Consider the following 24,063-nt stretch of genomic DNA (forward strand, 5'->3'; position numbering starts at 1 on the left):
ATAAATAATGCACACCCTTAAACACAGTTGAGGTTGGTAGCCTAGCGGTAAGCGTGTTCATTCAAGTGTCCATAAAGGGACTGATTCAGGCGGCAAACGGAGTTCTTCCTCTGTGGAGAATATTCGTGAGGGAGAGACATGTATACTTCTTTTTTTGGAACATGTTAAGGCTTTACGCTCTAACTCACCTTCATAACTCTAGGTGTTGTCGCGCTTAAGTTATCATTCTTTTTCCACTGTCTGATTGCAGTAGGGGGTCACATAGTGGTTAAGAGGTTCGAATCTAGGTGTAGCAATTTTGTAATAATCTTTTTAAGTTGTAAAGAAAACAGAAGGGAAATAAATAGAAATAGCTACCTCTCTTATAACTAGCCCTCTCACTCATTATTCAAGCCCCATTAAATACCTTTTTTTACTAATACTATGAAAGTTTGTCCCATCATCATAATGAAATCCACATTAAAAATGGTACACATTTCAATTTTTTTTTTTTTAAATTACTGATGGAATTTTTTTTTTATTATTTATATAATTCAATAACTTCTTCTGTCTATCATTAATTGTCCAATATATAAAAATAGTTATTCACTTTTATTTGTTTAGTTTAAAAAATTAAGAGATAATTTATTATATCATGATTATTTTATCCCTATTGCTAAATACTATTCATTTCTTAATATTTAAACAACTTATAATTAATATGAATAATATAGTAAAATTGCCCTTCTATTTATTGTTTCTTAAGGATATGCCAAGCCAAACATCAAGAAAAGATGAACGAGGGAGTAGTAGCTAAAACCGTTTTTGTTGACTTTTCTTTGTTAGTTTTGATTTATACCATTGATAGTTTTATAATTATAAATTTTCATATGATTTAGTTAAATGATATGTAATTTAATTTTAAATTTGGATGCACCCACTCATCAGTAAAAAAATATATATTTTATGCACACATTCAGCTAAAAAAATTCACTCTTTAAAGTTTGAATACCTTTAACAAATTTCGTAGCTCCGCCACCGGATACAAAGTACCTTCCATTGTTAATAATAGAAAGGCTACAATCCCTAGGTTTGCACCAGCCCCTGCTAAATTCTTGTTTCCCCACTTGCTCAAATAATAGCCAGCGTGGGGTTGCTTCTTCCTGAAAGTAAGTTGGCGGAACTCAGACTTCACTAAAAATCAAATTTCATAATGTCGTTAGCGGAACTCAAACTTCACTTCCTCAAATAATAGCCAACGTGGGATTGTTTTAGTGTAGGGATAAAATGGTAATTCAACTTTGCATTTTGAAGTTTTCCACTTTTAATAATAACTAGTTTAATATAGATGTTTTACAAGTGTGTGTCACGCTAATTAATATAAGCATCAGATTTTGCTATCTTCTTTTAGAAGCACTACATGAACTCAAAACTTGAACATCGACTTGTGTTAATAGTTCTCTCAATAGTTCTCCATCATTTAGAGGTGAAATATGATTTTCAAGAACTCTCTTCCGAGCTTCTTGATTCTCCTCAAAACACCCGACTGCAATATTAAATGCATCTTTCAATGCCATCTACCCCCTTATTGGGTTTAACATACATTATCTTCTGTACATTTTGTATCTCTTTTTCTCATTAACTTTACTTTTCCTTTGCCATTTTCAAAAACTGCCATAGTGGATGTCCTTTTTTCATCTCATATAGATGTATATATACGTATAGACATAAATAGATTAAACTAGATTTATAATGAATATTGTTCTTGATCCGCTTACAAACTTAATTAGTAAGACTATAACCCTAAATTTATAGGTTCATCATTCAAATAAAAGTTTTGCATATCAAGATTGACTACTTAATTATAACCTTATATTTCAAATTCAACAAATTAATAATTTGATTAAAGATTCAACTATAATACTAACAAATAATATACCAAAATATAGTTAAATAATATAATAAAAAATATCACAATTAAATAAATAAAAAAAAGAGATAAACCCTTGATTTATCTTTTTGGCAACTTCAAAATTTGAATCAAGTCTATTTTAGTGGAAAAGAGATTCTTCGTGTAGGGAATTTAACCACAATAAGAAAATCATCTCCATTTAATTTTTATTATGTTTATTATAGTCAATATTTAATATCATTAAAATGATGGTATAATAATTGAAGAAAAATGGTGAAAAATAATTTTATCTAAAGCGAAGTCTTTTAATAAAGGGTAAAAAGTTCAAACAACACATTTCTAAGATATCTCTCTCTATATATATATAAATATAAATATAATCAAACAGACTTTTATGGACTTTAGAAATACATCTAGAATTTAATAGCTAAAAGTAGATTTTTTTTCTTCTTACAGGTATATAATTTTTAATATATTTTCCTCCAAATATATTTACCAATAGTTCATTATCTAAAAATGATGGCATTATATTTCTAGAAGTTTGAACTAGTATGGTAATGTTCATTTAACAAAATAAATCAATTAGTTACAACCATACTATGTAAAATTGTAACTGGAAATAATCTTTTTGATTCTAGATAAATTAATATATTAAGAATTGTATGATTATTATAATAAATTTGTCTTTTTCCACATAATTTGCTATGAACTCTTGAAATTTCAAAGGCAAAGTTCATTCAGAATTTAATTTATTGTCAGTGTCTTCAACCATGGGTACTAATTGAGGCTCAAAACGTGGGAATTCTTAATTAATCAAATATAATACGACGATTTTAACGACTAATTTTTATATTTCAAAGTCGTAGTCTGTGGTCTCTATAAATAGAACGAGACAGCTTTGGAAAATGTAACAATATTTACCTTGAAACCGTTTTTTGGTATATTACATAGTTTGAGAAGAATATATATCGATGGATTTAATACTGTCATCGAAAAAAACAGATAAAATAGTAATGGAAGCTGAAGGAGTTGGTGGATATTACGCTTGGTCAAGTAGCCAATTTCCTCTTCTTAGACAGAAAAAACTTGCTGCTGGATTATTTCTTCTTCAGCCTCGTGGGTTTGTTCAACCTTACTATTCTGTTTCCTCAAAAATTGCTTATGTTTGTCAAGGTACGTATCACATATACATATATATTTTTTCATGCAAGGTTTCTTCTTAATTATATCGTCTTGGACAATCCTTTCCTGTTAATTATTATTGCTACAACGAAAATTTAATTTCACAGGTGAATGCATTGTTGGATTGATATCATCAGAAGATTCAAAAGAAGAAGTTATAAAATTACAAAAAGGGGATACTCTACCAGTTACCTTGAAACAAGTGTCATGGTGGTACAATGATGGAGACTCTAAACTTGAAATAATTTTCTTAGGAGAATATGACGATGAATACACACCTGGAGAATACTGCGGTTTCTTCTTAACTGGATTCACCGGTATTTTAAATGGATTCTCTAATGAAGTTATAGCTAAATCTTTTCACATGACCAAAACTGAAATCGAAAAACTTATAAAAGACCAGAGTAGTTCTAATACTATAATTAAGATAAAGGAAGGCACAAAAATGCCAGAACCATGCAACAAAAACGCGAAACACAAGTTGGTTTTCAACTTGGATAGTGCAAAACATTGTACTGTTGAGGTAAAAAATGGTGGAATTTTATCCGCGGTAACTTGTAGGAATTTACCATTGCTTAGAAACGTTGGATTAAGCGCAAATCGCGTAGTTTTGGAAGGTGGTGCTTTATTTGGTCCGATTTTTACAGCGGATATGTCCGTTCAATTGAGTTATGTTACGAAAGGAAGTGGACGTGTTCAAATTGTGGGACCTTTACGTAAGGTTGTGTTGAATACTAAAGTGGAGGAAGGTGAATTGTTTTTCGTACCAAAATTCTTTCCGTTTGTTGTAGAAGCTGATGAAGGAGGAATGGAGTTCTTCTCCGTCATAACATCATCAAAGTAATTATAAGTACTGCTATTATTTAGCTATATATGATAACTTATGCGACAATTTACTTAAAATGTAATGTAATTGATTCATATATATATATATATATATATTTGCAGGCAAGTAGATGGAGAATTATCAGGTGGGAAAAAATCAATCTGGGAAGCAATATCTCCATCGGTTTTAGAGGTCTCTCTAAATATGACTCCAGATTTGACAGAGTATTTCAAGTCCAAGATTGCTAAGGGTGCAGTGATTGCCCCACCTTCAACTATTTAAGTAATTGTTCCAATTGTTACTTGTTAGTCATTTGAGATGTATACATATGTTTAACAAGTGTATAATAATATTAGTATGTAATACATCTATATGCGTGAAAATAAGATCTATGGTGAAAAAGATGGGAGCTTTTGTTTTAGCTTATATTCTGCTGTGACGTGCCACGGTGCCAGTATGTAAATTATATGAATGTCTTCTTATGAATACAAGGGAAATGCATTTGGTTTAGTTCTTTGTCAGTTCGTGTTTACGTTCAAATATGTTTTAAAAATATATTTTTTTAGTCGAAAGTCTATAGAAAACAATAATTCTATTCAACACACAATAGTCGGGAGTAAGTTTTGTGTATCTTTTTCAAATCCGATGGTGCATATATGTTATTATTAATTAATGTCGACACTAAAGAGTACAGTTGCAATTTTTTCACAAAATAATGTGATCTGATATATATATATATATAGGTGGAGTGGAAAGAAATAAGAAATAAGTCCTTGTGAGGAATAACAATAGTTTTATTATAGAAGCTAAAAATATAGTTAATCCCTAACAATACTTTTTTGAAAAATACTTTTGAGAAAAAAAATACTTAGAAGCACTTTGAAAAGTTTGGCCAAAAATTAATTATTGCTCAAAAAGTATTTTAAAATTTATTGGCCAAACATAAATTATTTCTTACAAAAGTCTCTTTTTTTTTTAAAAACAGACACTTCTAAAAATAAACTTAGTTTAGAAGCTTGGTCAAACAGAATATTAGTGACAAACTATCATGTTGTTAGCCTTGTGGGAGATGAATTTTAGTATTCTTCCATCGTAACTTTCAGGTTGTTATCTTCTATCTTACTATAATCCTTTATGTTATAGTTAATTTATTACAAGTAGTTAGGAATGGCAATGGGATAGGGCGGGGCAGGACGGATCGGGTTCAAAAACTTTTATAAGAAAATTTCGCGGGGCGGGGCAGGTTGCTGGTAGGGAATTTTGATCGGTTGCTTCTTTGCTTGCTGGAATTGGTATCAAGTTTATCTATTTTGTTGACTTTTATATTATTCCCTTCCAGTTATAGATTACTTTTAATACTATAAGATTATTGCTATGTATGAACATAATTTAAGAAAATAAATATGTAACTAAAAAAAATAAGGAATACAATTAGTAATTATCTCATTTAAGAAAATAAGTACTGCAAACGAGAAATAAAGCAAAATGAAAAAATTAGTGAGAAGTAGCTGGAAAAACGAAACTGTCTACAAGCCTTTTAAGTGTGAATATTACGTAGAATTCATTAAAATGTAAGAAAAAATAACTTACTTTTATAAATAATCACAATAATGATTACATTAACTAATATTACTTAGCACAAAAATGAACGAGGAATTTTGGAAATAGCATATCATACTGTCAAATTAGTTCAAAGAAGTAAGAAAACTAGAGCGGGACGGGGCGGGGCGGTTTCAAAACAGCAAATTATGCCATGTGTGGTGGGGCGAGGCGAGGCTAGTTAAATTTTTTACAGGTTAAGCCTCAACTCGCCCTGTCCTATTGTCATCCGTATTAGTAGTTGTGTTATATTATCATGCTTATATATAATGCCTCTTATTTTTTTACCTTATTGTAACAATATAATTTTGACTTTTGATATCAATCATGAAATTTTGTTCACAATATTTAATTTTGTTCATTAATTGTTAATATGATAATGAGTTATCATGCTTTTTTTAAGTACTTTTTTATCTTAAAAAAATTGCTTTATTTTTTTTAAAATTTTATACTTAATAATATAACATATACACAAAAGTTATTCCTTTTTATATATTTATTAATAGTTATTGTTAGGGCTGTTCACAGTTTTAGTTAAAACCAAAACCAAACCGAAAATTTAACCAAACCGAATAAAAAAACCGACATTTGGTTTGGTTTGGTTTTAAATTTGAATAACCGATAATATTTGGTTTGGTTATGGTTATAGGAAAAAATAACCGAATAAATAACTGAACCAAACCGATAATTATATACATAAAATTTATAATTATTTATATGTATAATATTAGTTTTTCATAAATAATTAAAGATATTTTATACCTTTTAATTATTAATTTAATATTAATCTACTTATTTTTAAGGCCCAACAATCCAAGCCCAACTCTCAAGCCCAATTCTAAATCCTAAATTCCTAATAAGCACTAAGCACTTAAGCAGCAGGCATCAACATAATGTAAAAGTTAAAACTTTAAAACCCTAGTATCTATTTTTCTTTTACATTTCTGTTCCTCTCACGTTGGTTTCTCACAAAGTCACAGACCCACAGTCATAGACTAACAGTGAAGGCTCAAAAGCAACCTCAACTTCTCAACCCCAAGTACAAGATTGTCAAATTTTGAGAAGGTTTATAAGAAGTTTTTCAAATTTTAAATTGATTTTAAGTTGTTTTCTTTTTTGTTTAGAATGTTTAAGTTGTTTCCTTTTCTGTTTCGAATCTCTGTGGGCCGTGAGGAAAAAAGAGCTTCGTAAGAATTTGAAGAATGTAGAGAGAGAATATTTGAATTGTCTCGGCTAGTCATAAATCGAATAACTGAACCAAATCGAACCAAACCGACAATAACCAAACCCGTGGTTATTATTTTACTTGGTTTGGTTATGGTTTTAGACATTTAATAACCGATTAAATTGGTTTGGTTATGATTTTAATCAATAACCGACACAAACCGAACCATGAACACCCCTAGTTATTGTAATACACATATAAAATACGTACACTAGCTAACTAGACATTGATGTGACCCCATATAACCCTCACGTGTCTATATACATACTAGTGGTGGCGCGCAATTTTTGAGCACAGGCCTAATATATGCTAGTTTCATCTTTACTCATTATTGCCTCCACTTTGATAAAGTTTGTGGTCCAAGGTTAAAGTGTTTGAAATCATATATTATTAAAAGCTGAATTATTATTTTATCTCTATTTTAAATAAAATATATAACAATAATAATTCAGTGAAATTCTACAACGTGGGTTTGGAGAGGGTAAAGTGTATGCAGATCTTACTCCTACCAAGGTAGGACGGATGTTTTCGAAAGACTCTTGGCTCAATAAAAGCATAAAAGCATAGAAAGAGGTTAGATAAGGCATATATGGGAGAACAAATAATGAGAGCGACGGAAATAAAATAGAATAATCAAAGTACAGAAAGTGATAAATAATAACAGAAATCAGAGTACAAGAAATTATAGTGCGTTAATACGCCTATTAATAAGTAGGAATAACGAGACTATGTACTAGACTTCTATCCTAATGTGGGTCTTCCACACCCTCCTATCTAAGGTCATGTCCTCGGTAAGCTGTAATTGCGCCATGTCCTGTCTAATCACATCTCCCCAATATTTCTTCGGCCTACCCCTACTTCTCCTGAAATCATCCATAGCCAACCTCTCACACCTCCACACTGGGGCATCTGTGTCTCTCATCTTCACATGTACAAACCATCTCAGTCGCATTTTCCGCATCTTATCTTCCACCGAGGCCACTCCTACCTTGTCCCGAATAGTCTCATTTCTAATCCTGTCGCTCCTGGTATGCCCACACATCCATCTCAACATTTTCATCTCGGCAATTTTCATTTTTTAAACGTGAGAGACCTTAATTGGCCAACACTCTGCCCCATATAACATAGCCGGTCTAACCACCACTTTGTAGAACTTGCCCTTAAGTTGTGGTGACACCTTCTTATCGCATAGCACACCGGAAGCGAGCCTCCATTTCATCTCCCCGCTGCCTTGCATGATAGACCTAAGGTACTTGAAATTAATTTTCTTTTGGATTGTCTGGTCACCAAGCCTAACTTTTATGCCAACCTCCTGAGGTGTCTCACTGAACTTGCACTCTAAGTACTCTGTCTTGGTACTACTCAGCTTAAACCCTTTAGACTCTAAGGTATGTCTCCAATCCTCCAGCTTAGCGTTAACTACACTACGAGTCTCATCGATCATGACTATGTCGTCCGCGAAAAGCATACACCATGGCACCTCACCTTGAATTTATCGCGTCAATCCATCCATCACCAAGGTAAATAAAAATGGAATGAGAGCTGATCCTTGATGCAACCCCATCCCGTCTGGGAAGTGCTCTGAGTCCCCTCCTACTATCCTTACCGTGATTTTGGCACCCTCATACATGTCCTTGATCACCCTAATGTACGCCACCGGTACACCTTTAGCCTCCAGACATCTCCATAGTATCTCTCGTAGAACTTTATCGTAAGCCTTTTCTAGGTCGATGAATGTCATATGCAAGTCCCTCTTCCTCTCCCTATACTTCTCCACCAGTCTCCTCATAAGATGGATGGCTTTTGTAGTTGAGCGTCCCGGCATAAATCCGAACTAGTTCTCTAAAAGAGACACGCCTCTCCTGACCCTCATCTCCATCACTCTTTCCCACACTTTCATAGTATGGCTTAGAAACTTGATACATCTATAGTTGTTGCAGCTCTGGATATCCCCCTTATTTTTGTATCGGGGGATCATTACGCTCGACCTCCATTCTTCGGGCATCGTTGCCATTTTAAATAAAATATCTAATTAATTAAATATCAAATAATGTTTTTACTGAGCCGAGGGTCTCCAGGAAACAGCCGTCCTACCTTGATAGGAGTAAGGTCTGCGTACATTCTACCCTCCCAGACCCCATGTTGTGGGATTTCACTGGATTGTTGTTGTTGTTGTTGTTGTTGTATAATACATATTATACTATAAATATTAAAAGTGGGAAGGTGTTAAGTCAAAAGTTGATTAAAATGAGAAAGACATTAAGAATATGATAATGAAAAGATCATGGTTTCAAGACCCTTCATTTCAATAAATTAAATTTTAAAACTCTTAATTTTTCATTTTCTCATTGAATGAAGGAAATAGTTGGTCTTGCAACCTATAAATTAAGACATTGGACAATATCAGATAAATCATAAAAAATGATATTGCTCAATTGTTGATTTCAAAGTTTTTTCTTTTATTTGATTTCTTCTCCATCTATGCATTACCACATTTATTTGTGTTTATGTTTTTTATTTTTATCATCTCTCAAATTTGATGGCATCATAATATAACTGGGGTGACAATTTGGCCGGTTGAGTCAAGTTTGAGCGGGTCATAATAGGTTAAGACAGTAATTGAGTCAAGACCCAACCTAACCCAAATTAGTTTGGGTAAAAACAGGTTGGGTTAAAATGAGTTAGGTAATGGATTATATAACGAGTCCAGACTAACCCAACTCAATTTTTACTAAGCTTAATTATTTTATTTGTTCTTTTAAACTATTTTAGTACCTAATAAAATTATTTTTTTCTTTATTATAGCTATATATAACATATCAAATTGAAAAAAAAAATCTTAAAATTTTTTTAACAAGATTTCTCATGAGCCAATTCGGGTTATACATCAACCCAATTTTTAATGGGTTGGGTTGAAATGGATTGAACTAATGAATGGGCCGGTCAATAATCAACCCAAACTTAAACGGGTTGGGTTGGGTTGGATTTTGCCATCCCTAAGTATAACTATAATTATAGGTGATAAGTTCGATGATTCATTATATTTGTTTGGCAAGAATCTCTTATTTCTTTACAACAAATTTTTTATGTTGCACAATATCAATTTTTGAATTTTTAAAATTTGTTGATTATGTGAAAGATGGGATGGATTTATTATTGCTTGAGATAAACGTCCAGGTGTATATTATTAAAACTGTAGCAGTATACAAAATATATAACCTGATAAAAGCAGAAATTTCAAGTTTGTATAGAAATTTCAAACCGTTTTTTTGTCCCAGAACTAAAGATGATATAATTGTATTAACAATGTTAAACCAGGTGTATAGATGAACACACTTCCAAATAAGAGGATAAATAAATACTTCAAATAACAAATTGATGAAACATGTATAACATATAAGCTTTTTTGAGGAACAGTTTTGTTTATAAACATATATACGCTGGCACAGCTGATGGTATCTATATTGCGGAATTTTATGAGGCATGTGACTTTTGCAAATAACTGTTGTATGATATGTTGGTCCGCAGGACATGGTTCCCAAACATCAGAATGAACTAGCTCAAATGCTGATTCAACTAGCTTATTAAATCTTGAACCAGACGACATGTGATGGTGTTTTGCAAATCGACATGACTCACATTCCAATGAAGAAATATTCTGAAACTGAGGACAAAGCCTCATCAACAAAGGTAGAAAAGAATGTCCCAATCAACAATGTGCTTCAAATGGAAACACAACACTGGAGCATGCAATAGACTGAGAGTGCATGAACTAGTATACACATAACTGAGTCAAATGTTATTATGGCTTTTGAATAATACAATTCTTGGAGAGGAATTGAAGCAGATGATACCCTATAGAAGACTTCTAATTTATGTTGGCTCCATACATAGTAATTAAATAAACGATTTTTTCCGTATTTCAGAATATATTCATCTGACATGTTAAATAATCGATTATGATAAATTAGATCAGCCTTAGCTGTTCTTTTCCTGCCAAGCAGGCTATGAAGAAGATGATACCCAATAAAACATATTGCACAAATGACATATAAACACTGGATCGGATACTTGACATTTTGAGGGATTAGCAGCTACCTAACATCAGAAAATTGCAAGTCCTCTTAATATACAAGTATTGCAGAATTAGACTACACCCTATAATTGCATTTTCTATTTCTCAAAAATCAAATGCCTAACAGTAGCATTTTGTAGGGGGAAACCAAATCTTGAAGATGAATTAATGGATTAATTGTCTAAGCATTAGATGTAACACCTTCTACTCCTATGAAGTATATAAATGATAGTACATTATAAGCCAAATATGCACAAGGACACAGCTGTAGTTTTCATGGATATTCTTCATAGTTCCATTATCTCCATAACCGCCACCATTCTCTCACTTGTCTTTTGTGTGTTCATACTTCATCTTCTGACCCAAAAAGTAGATGGAAAAAAGAGATACCATCCAATTGGCGGCACCATTTTCAATCAGCTTATAAACTTCCACAGGTTGCACCATTACATGACTGATCTTGCAGGCAAGTACAAGACTTACAGATTGATTAGCCCTTTCAGGAATAAGATTTATACTGCTGACCCTGCTAACATCAAATACATTCTCAAAACAAACATTGACAACTATGGAAAGGTACATCATTATCTTTTTCAATGTTGGAATTTGATCAACTCTGAAAAGCTTTATTAGTAATTGACTAACTTATTGAATTCATGGCTTAAACGCCAGCGAAGTTTAGCAGAAACTTCTACAATGATACAAATGATGAACAAGTAGTGTTATCTGCATTTGAAAATGTGAGCTTTGTTACATTAGATAATTCAAATTTCTTATTTAGTGTTGTTGACAGATTTATACAGTAGGGCTGTAGTCGCTGTCTGATAAAAGAGAATTTTATAAATCTGCATATTTTAGTCAATAGATGTATAGTAGTACCAAATCATGGGTAAATTATATTCCAAGTATTTGGAGTTGGGAAATTGGAAATGTATCTGACTGAATTCCTGGTTCTGTCAGTGTTTCAATTAATTACCAAATAAGTTGCAGCTACGCTATATGAATCTCTCAGTAGATGTAACAAAATGGCGAAACGATTCTTGGATTGCCAACTTGATTTTTATTAATAATATGCAGGGATGGTATAATTATAACATTTTAAAGGACCTGTTCGGGGATGGGATTTTCGCAGTTGATGGAGATAAGTGGCGGGAGCAGAGGAAATTATTGAGCCATGAGTTCTCCACGAGGGTCTTGAGGGATTTCAGCAGTGTGGTCTTCAGAAAAAATGTGGCAAAGCTAGCTCACATATTGTCTGAAGCTGCCAATTCCAACAAGACAGTTGACATTCAAGTAAGTTTCATGACTCGACTTCATTAAGCAACCCTTTTTGTTTTCACCAGACAGGTAAACCTAGTGTCTTCAATGCAGGATCTATTCATTCAAACCTCTCTAGATTCTATATTCAGAGTTGCCTTCGGAGCTGAACTAGACAACATGTGTGGTTCAAATGAAGAAGTCAAAAAATTTAGCGATGCATTTGACAATGCTAATGCAATGACAACTTGGAGATATACTGATATCTTCTGGAAGATTAAAAGAGCTCTCAATATCGGAGTAGAAGCCAAGTTAAGGGACAATATAAGAACTGTTGATGCATTTGTTTATAAGATGATTCACATAAGAACTGAGCAGATGAGTAAACCAGAAACTGATTTACCTGTACGTTAATTGTCTTATAGCTACTACTTTTATTAATGAGGATAGATGCTTAGATATTATGATCTTTTTCCAGATGCAGTGGAAGAAAGAAGACATTTTGTCAAGATTTCTGCAAATAACTGATACAGATCCAAAGTATTTGCGTGATATAATATTGAGCTTCTTAATAGCTGGCAAAGATACAACAGCAACCACCCTTTCTTGGTTCATATATGTGCTTTGCAAGTACCCTCATGTACAGGAGAAAGTAGTACAAGAGATTAATGAAGCAGCAACTGAGAAAGAAAATGCAACAGACATAACATATTTTGCTGCTAATGTGAGTGAAGAAGCACTTGAAAAGATGCAATATCTTCATGCTGCATTGACAGAGACTCTTAGGCTTTATCCTGCAGTTCCATTGGTATGAAAGAACTTCTTTTATCGTACAGCTGTGGCTAAGGAGATGCATGTTTTAAGTTGTTATTTTTTTGTTTTTCCTCTTACTGCAGGATCCAAAAATATGCTTTTCCGATGACATCTTGCCCGATGGATTCAGTGTGAACAAAGGGGACATGGTGAGTTACCTACCATATGCAATGGGAAGAATGAAATTTATATGGGGTGATGATGCAGAAGAGTATAAACCAGAGAGATGGCTTGATGGGGATGGCTTCTTCAGGCCAGAGAACCCCTTCAAATTTACAGCTTTCCAGGTTGGTCAAAACTGTTATTAGTTTTGTTAAAGCCTTGAATACGAGTCTGTACAATTTTCCTAGTGCCTATATACTGTCACATTAACTAGCTAGCTAAGCACATTCTTTTGTTGATAAAACAGGCAGGGCCGAGGATCTGCTTGGGGAAGGAGTTTGCTTATAGGCAGATGAAGATATTCTCTGCTGTGTTGTTAGCTTACTTTGTTTTCAAGTTGAGTGATGACAAGAAGACTATCAAATACAAGACAATGATTAATCTTCACATTGATGGGGGATTGCATGTTCGTGTCTTTCGTAGATAGGGCAATTATAAAGAGTTTACATAAATATGTATAATGTATATCAATATCGGTCCAGTTCTGCCCGAATGTTGTTTATGACATCAATATCCAAAATAATCCTATCAAATAACATTAACATGGCATGGAAATAAGGTTTGCTATCTATGGGATGTATCATTATTACACATTCACATTTTCCTTGTTACCGCTTCCCTGACCACACCTTAGGAGAAAGTGGAAGTAGCATTTCAATTCAGTTCTCTAGCTTCAAAGACAGAACCACGGATAGAAGTTGCTAAATCTTCTATTGGAGCCCCAAGCCATTGCTTTAATTGCCTTATAGTTAAGTCACCCCTGTATTTATGCAATTTTTATCAAAGCAACACCATCTATTGTTAGTTGGCATGAAATAGTGTCCATTTTATCTTTTCCCCAATAATCATGTAGACTCTTGTATCAAAAATTAAAACCTTAAGCAGTAGAGGATTTTCTCTCTCCAACTTTCTTCTTCTATTTGAGTTCAATATTCTTTCCGTTTGTATTAATTAAAATATGGAACACTCATAAGTCATAACAGAGTCAAATGTTATTATTGTTTTTGAACAATACAATTCTTGGAGAAGAATTGGAAGCAGATGATACCTTATACTTCTAACCAATATATTAACTAATCAATTACAATAAATTAGATCGGCTTTTGCTGTTTTTCCTGCCAAGTAGGCTACACCTGTAAGAAGTACTTGACATTTTGAGGGCTACCGAACATTAGAAAATTGTAAGTCCTCTTAATACTATCAATCTAAGAAAACCAAACCTATGTTCTTGTGGACCAAATCTTGAAGATGAATTAAGTCAAAAGGAAATTTTATTAATATGATTGTAATTTCCATGATAGTTTCAAAGTTAGTACTAATTGTGTTTAGTAAGAAGGAAAATATTAGTATGGAAAACAAGTTGGTTTCTAACTTATTTTTTCATGTTTGGTTTCTAACTTATTTTTTCATGTTTGGTTGGTGAGTGGAATATATTTTCCAGAAAATAGCTTTTATTTTTGGCTAAAGAGTAGAAAATTACTTTTAGGAAAATAGTTTCTGACATGAAAACCAACTCCAATAACCGTTTCGGACTTGACCCAGACAACTGAATCGGAACCCGATCCCGACGACCAATCCAGAATCCGACTCCAATGACCGATCCGGGACCTGACCCCAATCCTCCACCTGGGAGCTGACCCCAACTTCTGGATCGGGACCCAACTCCGACCCCAACACTTGATTTGGGACTTGACCGCGACTTCCGACTCAAGACCAGATATTTGAACTAGGACCCAACCCCAACCCCAACACCTGAACTAGGACAAGACCCCGATGATCAATTCAAAATTCGACCCTGACACCTAACCCTGGACCTGACCTCGACTTTCGCTCGAGACCTAACATTCAAACTAGGACCCGACACCGACATACGACTCGATCCCGACATCGACATCCGACTTAGGACCTAACCCCAACTCCCGACCCAAGATAAGACATCCGAATTGGTATTCGACCCAACCTCGACACCGCAATCGTGACACGACACCAACAATCAATCCAAAATCCCACCCTGAGACCAGAATAGAAGCTAACCCCGACGCCTAAACCTGAACACAATCGACCAATCTGGGATCCGACCCCGACATTCGAATCGAGACTCGACTTCCAAACCATTATCCGACCCCAACACCTGACACTAGATGCGGGAAACAAATTTTGAACGGAGACCCGACTCGATTTCTTATCCAAGATTCGACTTTCAAATCAGAACTCGACCCCGACTTTCGAACAGGGACCCGACCACACCCGACTCGTGACCTGGCTTTCAAATTGAGATTTGAATTTTTTTAAAAAAAAATCAAATTTCAACTTTTTTGTTTGAGGGGGTGGGGGTGGGCTGGTAGGGGGTCTGGGTAGGGTGAGGTAAAAAATGAAAATTTTAAAATTTTAAATATTTTTCAAAAACAAAATTTTAATTTTTTTTGTAGGGGGTGGTAGGGGTAGTCAGGGGTAGAGTGAGGTAAAAAAAACTACAAATTTTAAAATTTAAAGTATTTTTCAAAAACAAAATTTAAAATTTTATTGTTTTTGTTTTGGAGGTAGGGTGGAGGGTAAAAAAATTGAAATTTAAAAGAAAAAGAAAGTTTAAAAATAATAATTTTTTTTGAGGGGGAGGGTCGGGGTATATGGTGGAGTAAGAAAAAAAATTGTAATTTGAGGTTGGAGGTGAGTTTTGAAAAATGTTTTCCTTATTTATTGAAAGTAAGTCATTTTCCTCGAATTTGAGAAAAATAAATTAATTTGTTAAGCATTTTTCAAAACATTTAAGCAATCAAACACGAGAAAATTGAAAAATATTTTCTTCCTGCCAAACGCATAGATTACCTAAGCATTAGTTGGACCACCATCTACTCCCATGACACATAAAAATGATACATTATAAGCCAAATATGCACAAGGATACCTTAGTGGTTTCCCTGGATATTCTTCAGAGCTCCATCTTCATAACAGCCACAATTCTCTCATCACTTGCCTTTTGTTTGTTCATAGTTCATCTTTTGACGAAAAAAGTAGATGGAAAAAAGAGATACCATCCAATTGGCGGCACCATTTTCAATCAGATCATCAACTTCCACAGGTTGCACCATTACATGACTGATCTTGCTGGCAAGTACAAGACTTACAGATTGACTAGCCCTTTCAGGAATGATATTTTTACTTCTGACCCTCCTATCGTCGAATACATTCTCAAAACAAACTTTGAAAACTATGGCAAGGTACACAATTTTCTTGACATCCCAGATAATCTTTTTTAATGTCGGAATTTGATTGACTCTGAAAAGATATAAGAAGAGAAACTTCTCAAATAATATTCAAAACAATTGTATCTAATGAAAAATAACAAAATTCTGGAATCTTATCCTAAGTAGCATGACATTTGAATCTTATTTTTATGAAAATAATAAATAATAAAATCAAACTAGGAAAGCATGTAAAAATAATACTAAAATGCTTCCCAAAACTACCTAATAAAAATAAGGAAACAAGAACCAAATTTTTGGCAACAAAACACACTCCTGTTAAATAGGAAAAATTGTCAATTTCTTGAGCCAAAAAGAAGTCCTTCCTTGGCGTGCATTCAGCCCCTCTTGGGTGTGCATTCAGGGCAAACTTTTCAGATCCTATCTTCGGCCTTCATCTTGGGCTCCAATCTTAAATTCTCTTGGACCATAAAATATGTGTAGCACCTAGTCACATATCGTCACAATTCTTGTGCTCTTCTTCCATGACAAGAAACTTCTTCCTACTAAGCATCTACTTGATTTTTCATTAAAATCCATCAATATTTAACAGAGGTATGCTATCGTAGATGCTATCATTTCCTAATGAAATGATGAACAAGTATTCAATTTGAAGTATGAGCACTGTTACATTATATAATTCAAAGTTTCTTATTTCGTGTTGTTGACAGATTTAACAGTAGGGCTGCAGTTGTTGTCTGATAAAAAAAGTAGTTCATAAATCTGCTTATTTTAGTCAGTAGATGTTATAGTAGTACCAAATCTTGGGTAAATTCAAAGTACTTGGAATTGAGAAATTGGAAACTAATTGACTTTTCCTTCTGGTTGTTGTTGTTCATTGAGGCTCTTCCTTCTTCTTCTTTTTTTGTGTGTGTGTCAGGGGGATGGGATGGGGGTGAATTGAATCTTATTTCCAGCATCTGACTGAGTCCCTGAATTTGGCAGTCTATCAGTAAATTACCATGCCTTAACTCCCACATAAGTTGCAGCCGGCTATATGGATCTCCCAATAGATGTAACAAAATGGAATAATGATTTTCGGATTACCAATCTTGAGTTTTTCGAATAATCTGCAGGGATGGTATAATTACAACATCCTGAAGGACCTGTTTGGAGATGGGATTTTCACAGTTGATGGTGATAAGTGGCGGGAGCAGAGGAAGTTGTCGAGCCATGAGTTCTCTGCAAGGATCTTGGGGGATTTTAGCAGTGTTGTATTCAGAAAAAATGCAGCAAAGTTTGCCCATATATTGTCTGATGCTGTCAAATCCAGCAAGATAATAGACATTCAAGTAAGTCCACAAATCGACTTCACAGCATGGTGCCTTGTTTATTCTTACCAGACGAGTAATCCTAGTTTTATCCATGTAGGATCTGTTCATGAAAGCAACTCTAGATTCTATATTCAGAGTTGCCTTCGGAGTTGAGCTATACAGCATGTGTGGTTCAAATGATGAAGGCAAAAGATTTATCAATGCATTTGACGATGCAAGTGCAATGACCCTTTGGAGATTTGTTGATATCTTATGGAAGATTAAAAGATTTCTCAATATCGTATCAGAAGCCAAGTTAAAAGAAAATATAAGAACTGTTGATGCATTTGTTTATAAGCTGATCCATAGAAAAACTGAGCAGATAATACTCCAGAAGATGATTTATCTGTAAGTGAATCACCTTATAGCTACTACTTTTATTAATGCAGATAGATTCTTAGACATTATAATATTTTTGCAGTTGCAGTGGAAGAAGGAAGACAATTTGTCAAGGTTTCTGCAAATAACTGGAACAGATCAGAAGTTTTTGCGTGATATAATATTGAACTTCATAATAGCAGGCAACGATACAACAGCAACCTCCCTTTCTTGGTTCATTTATGTGCTATGCGAATACCCTCATGTACAGGAAAAAGTAGCACAGGAGATTAAAAAAGCAACAAATGAGAAACAGGATGCAACAGAATAACGGATTTTTCTGCCAATGTGAGTGAAGATGCCCTTGAAAAGATGCAATATCTTCATGCAGCACTCACAGAGACTCTTAGGCTCTATCCCCCACTTCCAATGGTAATAAAGAACTATTTTTATTATACATCAGCGGGCAAGTAGATGTAGGCTTTAAAGTTGTTATTTTTGTTTTTCTTCTTACTGCAGAATGGAAAAATATGCTTTTCGGATGACACCTTACCAGATGGATTCAATGTGAACAAAGGGGAAATAGTGGCTTACCATTCATATGCAATGGGAAGAATGAAATTTATATGGGATGATGATGCAGAAGAATATAAACCAGAGAGATGGCTTGATCGCGATGGTTTCTTCAGGCACATGGAGACATGTAAGATTATCACCAACAATCGAAAACAAGTCAGCCACATATATATTCTTACACATAGTACACATCTTCGATAGCATGTTCAAGATTTCTTCAAGTTTTCCAACACCAAGAATGTATTCTTTCTTTTCATTCCCAAAATGAGACGCCTCCACTTTGAAATGCTTTGAGTGAGAGGAAGTCTTTTCAGTTTGGCGAGTCATATGCTTGGAATATCCGCTATCCATGAACTAGCAATGACTACTTCCTCTTACTCTCACCTTCACCAAGGAATTACCTGTTAGCCTTAGGAACCCATTTAAGTTTGAGTTCCCAAAATACAGATAGAGGTGTAATCAACACTTTCTTAGTCCAAGCAGGCAATTTAACTTTCTTCACCTCAGATACCCGACCAGGTCACCTTCTGAATTTCTTTCTCTGTTCATTATAGTTTGAAATGTTATTTTCAATCCTTTTCCAGGCTTCACAATCCTTCTTCAGATGTCCATCTCGTCCACAGTGAATACATAGCAAATTGTCAGACTTGAATACATGTTTATTGTGGGGATTGTATGAAGGATCAATCTTCTGACACCCTAGATCCTTGCTGTTGTTATGCCCTCCACTGGTTAAACTAGCTAGAATTTTAGAGGATGTAGTCCACTTAAGAGATTTGTTGAGTTCTTCCTTAACCCGAACCAGGTCCGTCTCTAACTGAGAATTTCTTTCTAGAGGCATTGCAAGATTTAGTTCAGACTTCTTCAACCTCTCTTCAAGTTCTAGCTGAAGTCTACTAGCCTCACTTTTTCCTTTCGAAATAGACTCGGGAATTTTCTTCAACTTCTCCTTAAGGTCTATGTTTTCGACACTTACTGAAGCCAATTTTTCTTCAAAATCAGAAAGCTGAGTAGTCAAAGCAATTTTTTCACTTTCAAAAAATGTCTAGACTATCACCCAAAACATCCTTTTCAGTGTGAACTCATAGAGTGAGTCAATCAGGACTTTAGCTAGACTTTTCAGTTTTTTGAGTGAATAGACATTAAGGTTTTGCTTAATATCAAGAAGTGTTACCTCATCATACTCATCATCGTCTGATTTTGCCATGAGGACAAAAAGTGAGTCGAAAATACTTTCATTATCTTCCACTGCTATCATAGACACATTTTCAGGGTGCTCAGGTTCATTAGATTCACTTGATGAGTCTCCCCAAACAGCAAGATCTTGCTTGACAATATCATCGGCAACAGCTCTTCTCCTAGACATTTCTGGAACCTGGTCCATTGGTTTGTTACTGTCATCACCAGCTTTGACATGATCCTTGTAATCCACCTTGTGCATTGAACACTCTCTTCTGAGATGACCGGGTTTGCAACAATTATGACAAAGGTCATTTTCATTTGAGAGATTTCTTGGACTTCCTTTTTCTAGGTCTTTCTCAGAGGGCTTATTTTGCTTGTTCATTTCATGAATTTGGATTGCTCCAACAAGCTCATCAAGGCCAAAAGCTTTTATGTCCATTACCTTTGTAATAGCATTAACTTCACTTTGCCTAAATTTTGAAAGAAATTTTTGAACATTTCTTACTTGCTTTCTTGGATGAATCTTCTCATCCAAACAACGCGGATCATTTGTGATTGAGGTATGCCTGATATGCATTTCTTGGATGGTTTCACCTTCTTTCATAGTGAATTTCTCGTTTTGGGTTGTAGACATATCCACATATGATTCTTTCACCTGACCTGCTCCTTCATGTGGTGACTTTAAACAATCCCAGATCTCCTTGGCAGGCTCAGCTCTTTGTGAGAAGGTCTATGTACTTTTTTTTTATGGGTAAGGTTTTGACATCCTCCCCCTTAACCCGTCCTAACCCGCACATCAATAACTTCTTTGCTTTTCAACTCTTCTCAATCTTCTTTCTATCAGTTTCGTTGTACTCCTTTCGTGTTTTAGGAACAACTCTAGTGGTTTCTCCTTCAAATACTTCCTTCGTTGCCACATATGGTCAATCAAGAATGATGTCTCATAGCTCACTATCTTCAGCCATAATGAAGTCATACATTCTAGTCTTCCACCACCTATAATGTTATCGATTGAAATTGGGGGGTCTAGTAATTGACTGGGCTTCTTCCAGATATGGTGGAGCAGCCATCTTAGCAGGATCCTCTCTAGGTGTTAGCCTTAAAGAGAGTCCTTTCTCTGATACTAATTGATAAAATATATACGTCCACCACACGAGTTAGGGGACCAGGTCCCTTGACACAATCTGTTAACAGAATGCTCAAGTTAGGTGCAGAAGATAAAATGACATACAATGTTTACGTGGAAAGGCTCCTTGCTCAAGGGAGAAAAAACCATGACTTGTCCAACAAAATTTCACAACCAATTTCACTAAGATGCAGGAGCAAAGTAGTCTATTACAACCTATTGTAACTAGACACTAACCCTCTCCATTCCTTGGCTTGCAATACCTCTATTACAAGACTTTGAGCCTAAGCAATACAACTATTGCCCACTACCCCAACTAACTCTAGTTGACATAGAATTTGAACACTCCGATCAAGCTAACTCTAGCCATGACTCGAAAACTAAGCAATAAATCTATTGTCCACTATACCAACTACCTCTAGTTGACATAGACTTCAAACACACCTTTCAAAGCTAACTCTAGCTATGAACTCGATGCAAAACTGATACAAGGAAAGATGATCAATATTCCTTTATAGATTAGGAATTGATCTTACAATATTTAGCACACTACACTCAATATTACAACAAAGCAACGACCTAAAAACTATTCTTCAAAAGTAGCTCGATCAGGTCCCTTGCTGCCTTGAGGAGGTTGTTCTTCCGTGAAAGAATAATGGTTTTTGCTTGTGTATACTTGATGTGCAAAAACTTGGTTGTTTCTTGTCCAAGGATAAGTATTAACGTATGGACAAAAACAACCTCGTGCATTCTGATAGGCGGAGAAGGTCTGTTGTCCTCTGCACGGTAGGCAGTGACAGTTTTTACGGTTGGTATCCATTATATTGTTGACATTCCGTGTTCATGCGACCAAGTCTGTCTATCAAGTCCCATGGTTTGTCGATACACAAAATGCGAATATTCACCTATGCTGTAATGCCCACCAACCTCAGCAACTTTTGTAGCTTTACAGTTGTACTCCACTTTCTTGCCTGGAAAAAACATTATACATGGGACTAGGTCCCTCTATTATGTCCCATAATGTGTTCAATCATCAAACACGAATGTGAACCTCTGTTGTTGTGTCCACTTACCTCTTCAGCTTTTGCAGCTTTACAGCTAACTTCCACTTTCCTTTCTTGTGTCGACGTTACTCATGGGACCAAGTTCCTCTATCAGGTCCCATAGTTTGTTAAATCACCAAAGCACAAATATAACAGAAACATTTGGAGGGGAAGGTAAAATAAGGAAAATGTGAATGTGTAACAATGATACATCCCTTAGATAGCAAACCTTATTTCCATGCCAGGTTAATGTTATTTGATAGGCTTATTTTGGATATTGATGTCATAAACAATATTCGGGCAGAATTGGAGCGATACTAAAACACATTATACATATTAATGTAAACACTTTCTAATTTCACTGTCTGTGAAAGACACGAACATGCAATCCCCCATCAATGTGAAGATTAATCATTGTCCAGTAGTTGTCAGTCTTCTTATCATCACTCAACCTGAAAACGAAGTAGCGTAACAACAAAGCAGAGAATATCTTCATTTGCCTATAGGCAAACTCCTTCCCCAAGCATATCCTTGGCCCTGCCTGTTTTATCAACAAAACAATGGGCTTAGCTAGTTATAATGTGACAGTATACAGGCACAAGAAAAATTAAGTATAGCCTCGCGTTCAAGGATCTAACAAATAATAATTAAAGCTAATAACGAGCTTTGACCAACCTGGAAAGTTGTAAATTTGAAGGGGCTCTCAACAGATATTACTGGGGGAGCTCGGGCACAAACAAGAGAAGATTGCTCTATTTTGTGACAGTCAGAGCGTTTTGCATCTTGCAAAGAATCCGACATTTCATTCAAGGACAAAGCACATACGAGTTCAGTATCACTTTGTTCGTGAGAAGGTGGAAGAAGGCAATGTGGATATTTAGAAAATTCACACTAATGACAACCTGGCAGATATGTTTACAAAGTCGATCAACAGTAACAAGTTCATATGGTGTCGATCTTCTATTAACCTAGCAGAAACGTAACATTGCAGTAATTGGGTAGAAAGGATGGTGTGAAGACTTAATTGATTCTCAATTAAATCTTCAAGTGGGAGAATGAAAGGAAGTCAAAAAGGAGGTGTCGTCCTTTTTGAAAAGTAAAAGCAAGAAATAGCAGCCAAAAAGGAAAAGGGAATGGAGGAAAAAGTTGGCAGACAGTTGTTTACGCGTTTTGATGAAACGCGTAAAATCCGTTTACGCGTTTCATCCTCCTATAAATAGAAGGCATTCTGCCCTCATTTAAATCATCCAAAAAAAAAGAGAGTAAAAATACAAAGAGAGTTATACACCAAGATAATTATTGTAGTCTTGAGTGTCCTCTTTAGTAGTTGTTCCTTTTACAAGAGAGAAGTGTTAATTATTGTTTTTTCCTTGTATTTGAGTGTACTCCATATTAAATAGTGAGATCCTTCTACCCCGTGGTTTTCCCCTCTATCAGTTAGAAGGGTTTCCACGTAAAATTCTCGTGTCCAATTTATTTTCATTATTTTCATCATATCAAACTTTAGTTGTGGTGCTTCCTCCACCCAACATACACCTCCAAAAATAATTTAACAAAATAATAAGTAATTTACAAGTTCTTATACACATTACTTATTAATCAGGGTAATAATTAAGTAGTCTTTATTGAATTTTTAAAGTTTTTATTTATGTGTACAACTTTGGTTTGAAATTTGTATATTTTGAAAAAATTTCAATACTAAACCATTGTTCTGTGTATGATATTGATATGAAATTTTTATACTTTGATCTTTTTTTAACATCATTATATTTACATGTGATTATATCTTAAAATCTGATTATGAACTTTGGTATGAAATTTGTATATTTTGAATATTTTCAACACTAATCATATTTAATAGTGTGCTTTCATTGGATTTACAAATCCAGACAACTTTAATACTCAAATTTATATTTGGATACAAATTACATTCACTATTATACACAGTTTTATACAAACACTTCTGAAATTTAAATTTTAACTAAATTTCATACAGTAGTGGATAAGAACTTCTACATTCCAAATTCAAACAAATTTCATACACAGAACATAAAGTTCTGCGCAACTAATTGAGAAAATTAAGGATAGTAAATGTGAATTACTATTACAATTAAATCAACTGAATGAGATAAATAAGGTGTTTAACTCCTGAATTGATGGAAATTTCAGATTTTATGGTAACTAAAATTAATTGTCCTTTTTTATTCCATTTTAATTAATTTTTTTATATATT

At 34.4% G+C, this 24,063-nt stretch overlaps 2 protein-coding genes and 1 pseudogene across 2 annotated transcripts; all 3 read left to right on the forward strand.

Moving 5' to 3' along the window:
- Positions 1-2,818: 2,818 nt before the first annotated feature.
- LOC129884751 (cocosin 1-like) lies at positions 2,819-4,391 on the forward strand. The gene is made up of 3 exons (XM_055959034.1): positions 2,819-3,064; positions 3,181-3,913; positions 4,022-4,391. The coding sequence occupies exons 1-3, from the start codon at positions 2,863-2,865 to the stop codon at positions 4,179-4,181; spliced, it is 1,095 nt and encodes a 364-aa protein (XP_055815009.1). The 5' UTR covers positions 2,819-2,862; the 3' UTR covers positions 4,182-4,391.
- Positions 4,392-11,023: 6,632 nt separating this feature from the next.
- LOC129884042 (cytochrome P450 704C1-like) lies at positions 11,024-13,909 on the forward strand. Its single transcript, XM_055958418.1, has 6 exons — positions 11,024-11,374; positions 11,876-12,091; positions 12,170-12,460; positions 12,534-12,863; positions 12,952-13,155; positions 13,278-13,909. Exons 1-6 carry the CDS (start codon positions 11,024-11,026, stop codon positions 13,455-13,457), a joined length of 1,572 nt encoding a protein of 523 aa, XP_055814393.1. The 3' UTR covers positions 13,458-13,909.
- Positions 13,910-15,900: 1,991 nt separating this feature from the next.
- Positions 15,901-20,212, forward strand: LOC129884043 (cytochrome P450 704C1-like; annotated as a pseudogene).
- Positions 20,213-24,063: the final 3,851 nt, after the last annotated feature.

Source organism: Solanum dulcamara, chromosome 4, assembly GCF_947179165.1.
Source record: "Solanum dulcamara chromosome 4, daSolDulc1.2, whole genome shotgun sequence".
Lineage (NCBI taxonomy): Eukaryota > Viridiplantae > Streptophyta > Magnoliopsida > Solanales > Solanaceae > Solanum > Solanum dulcamara.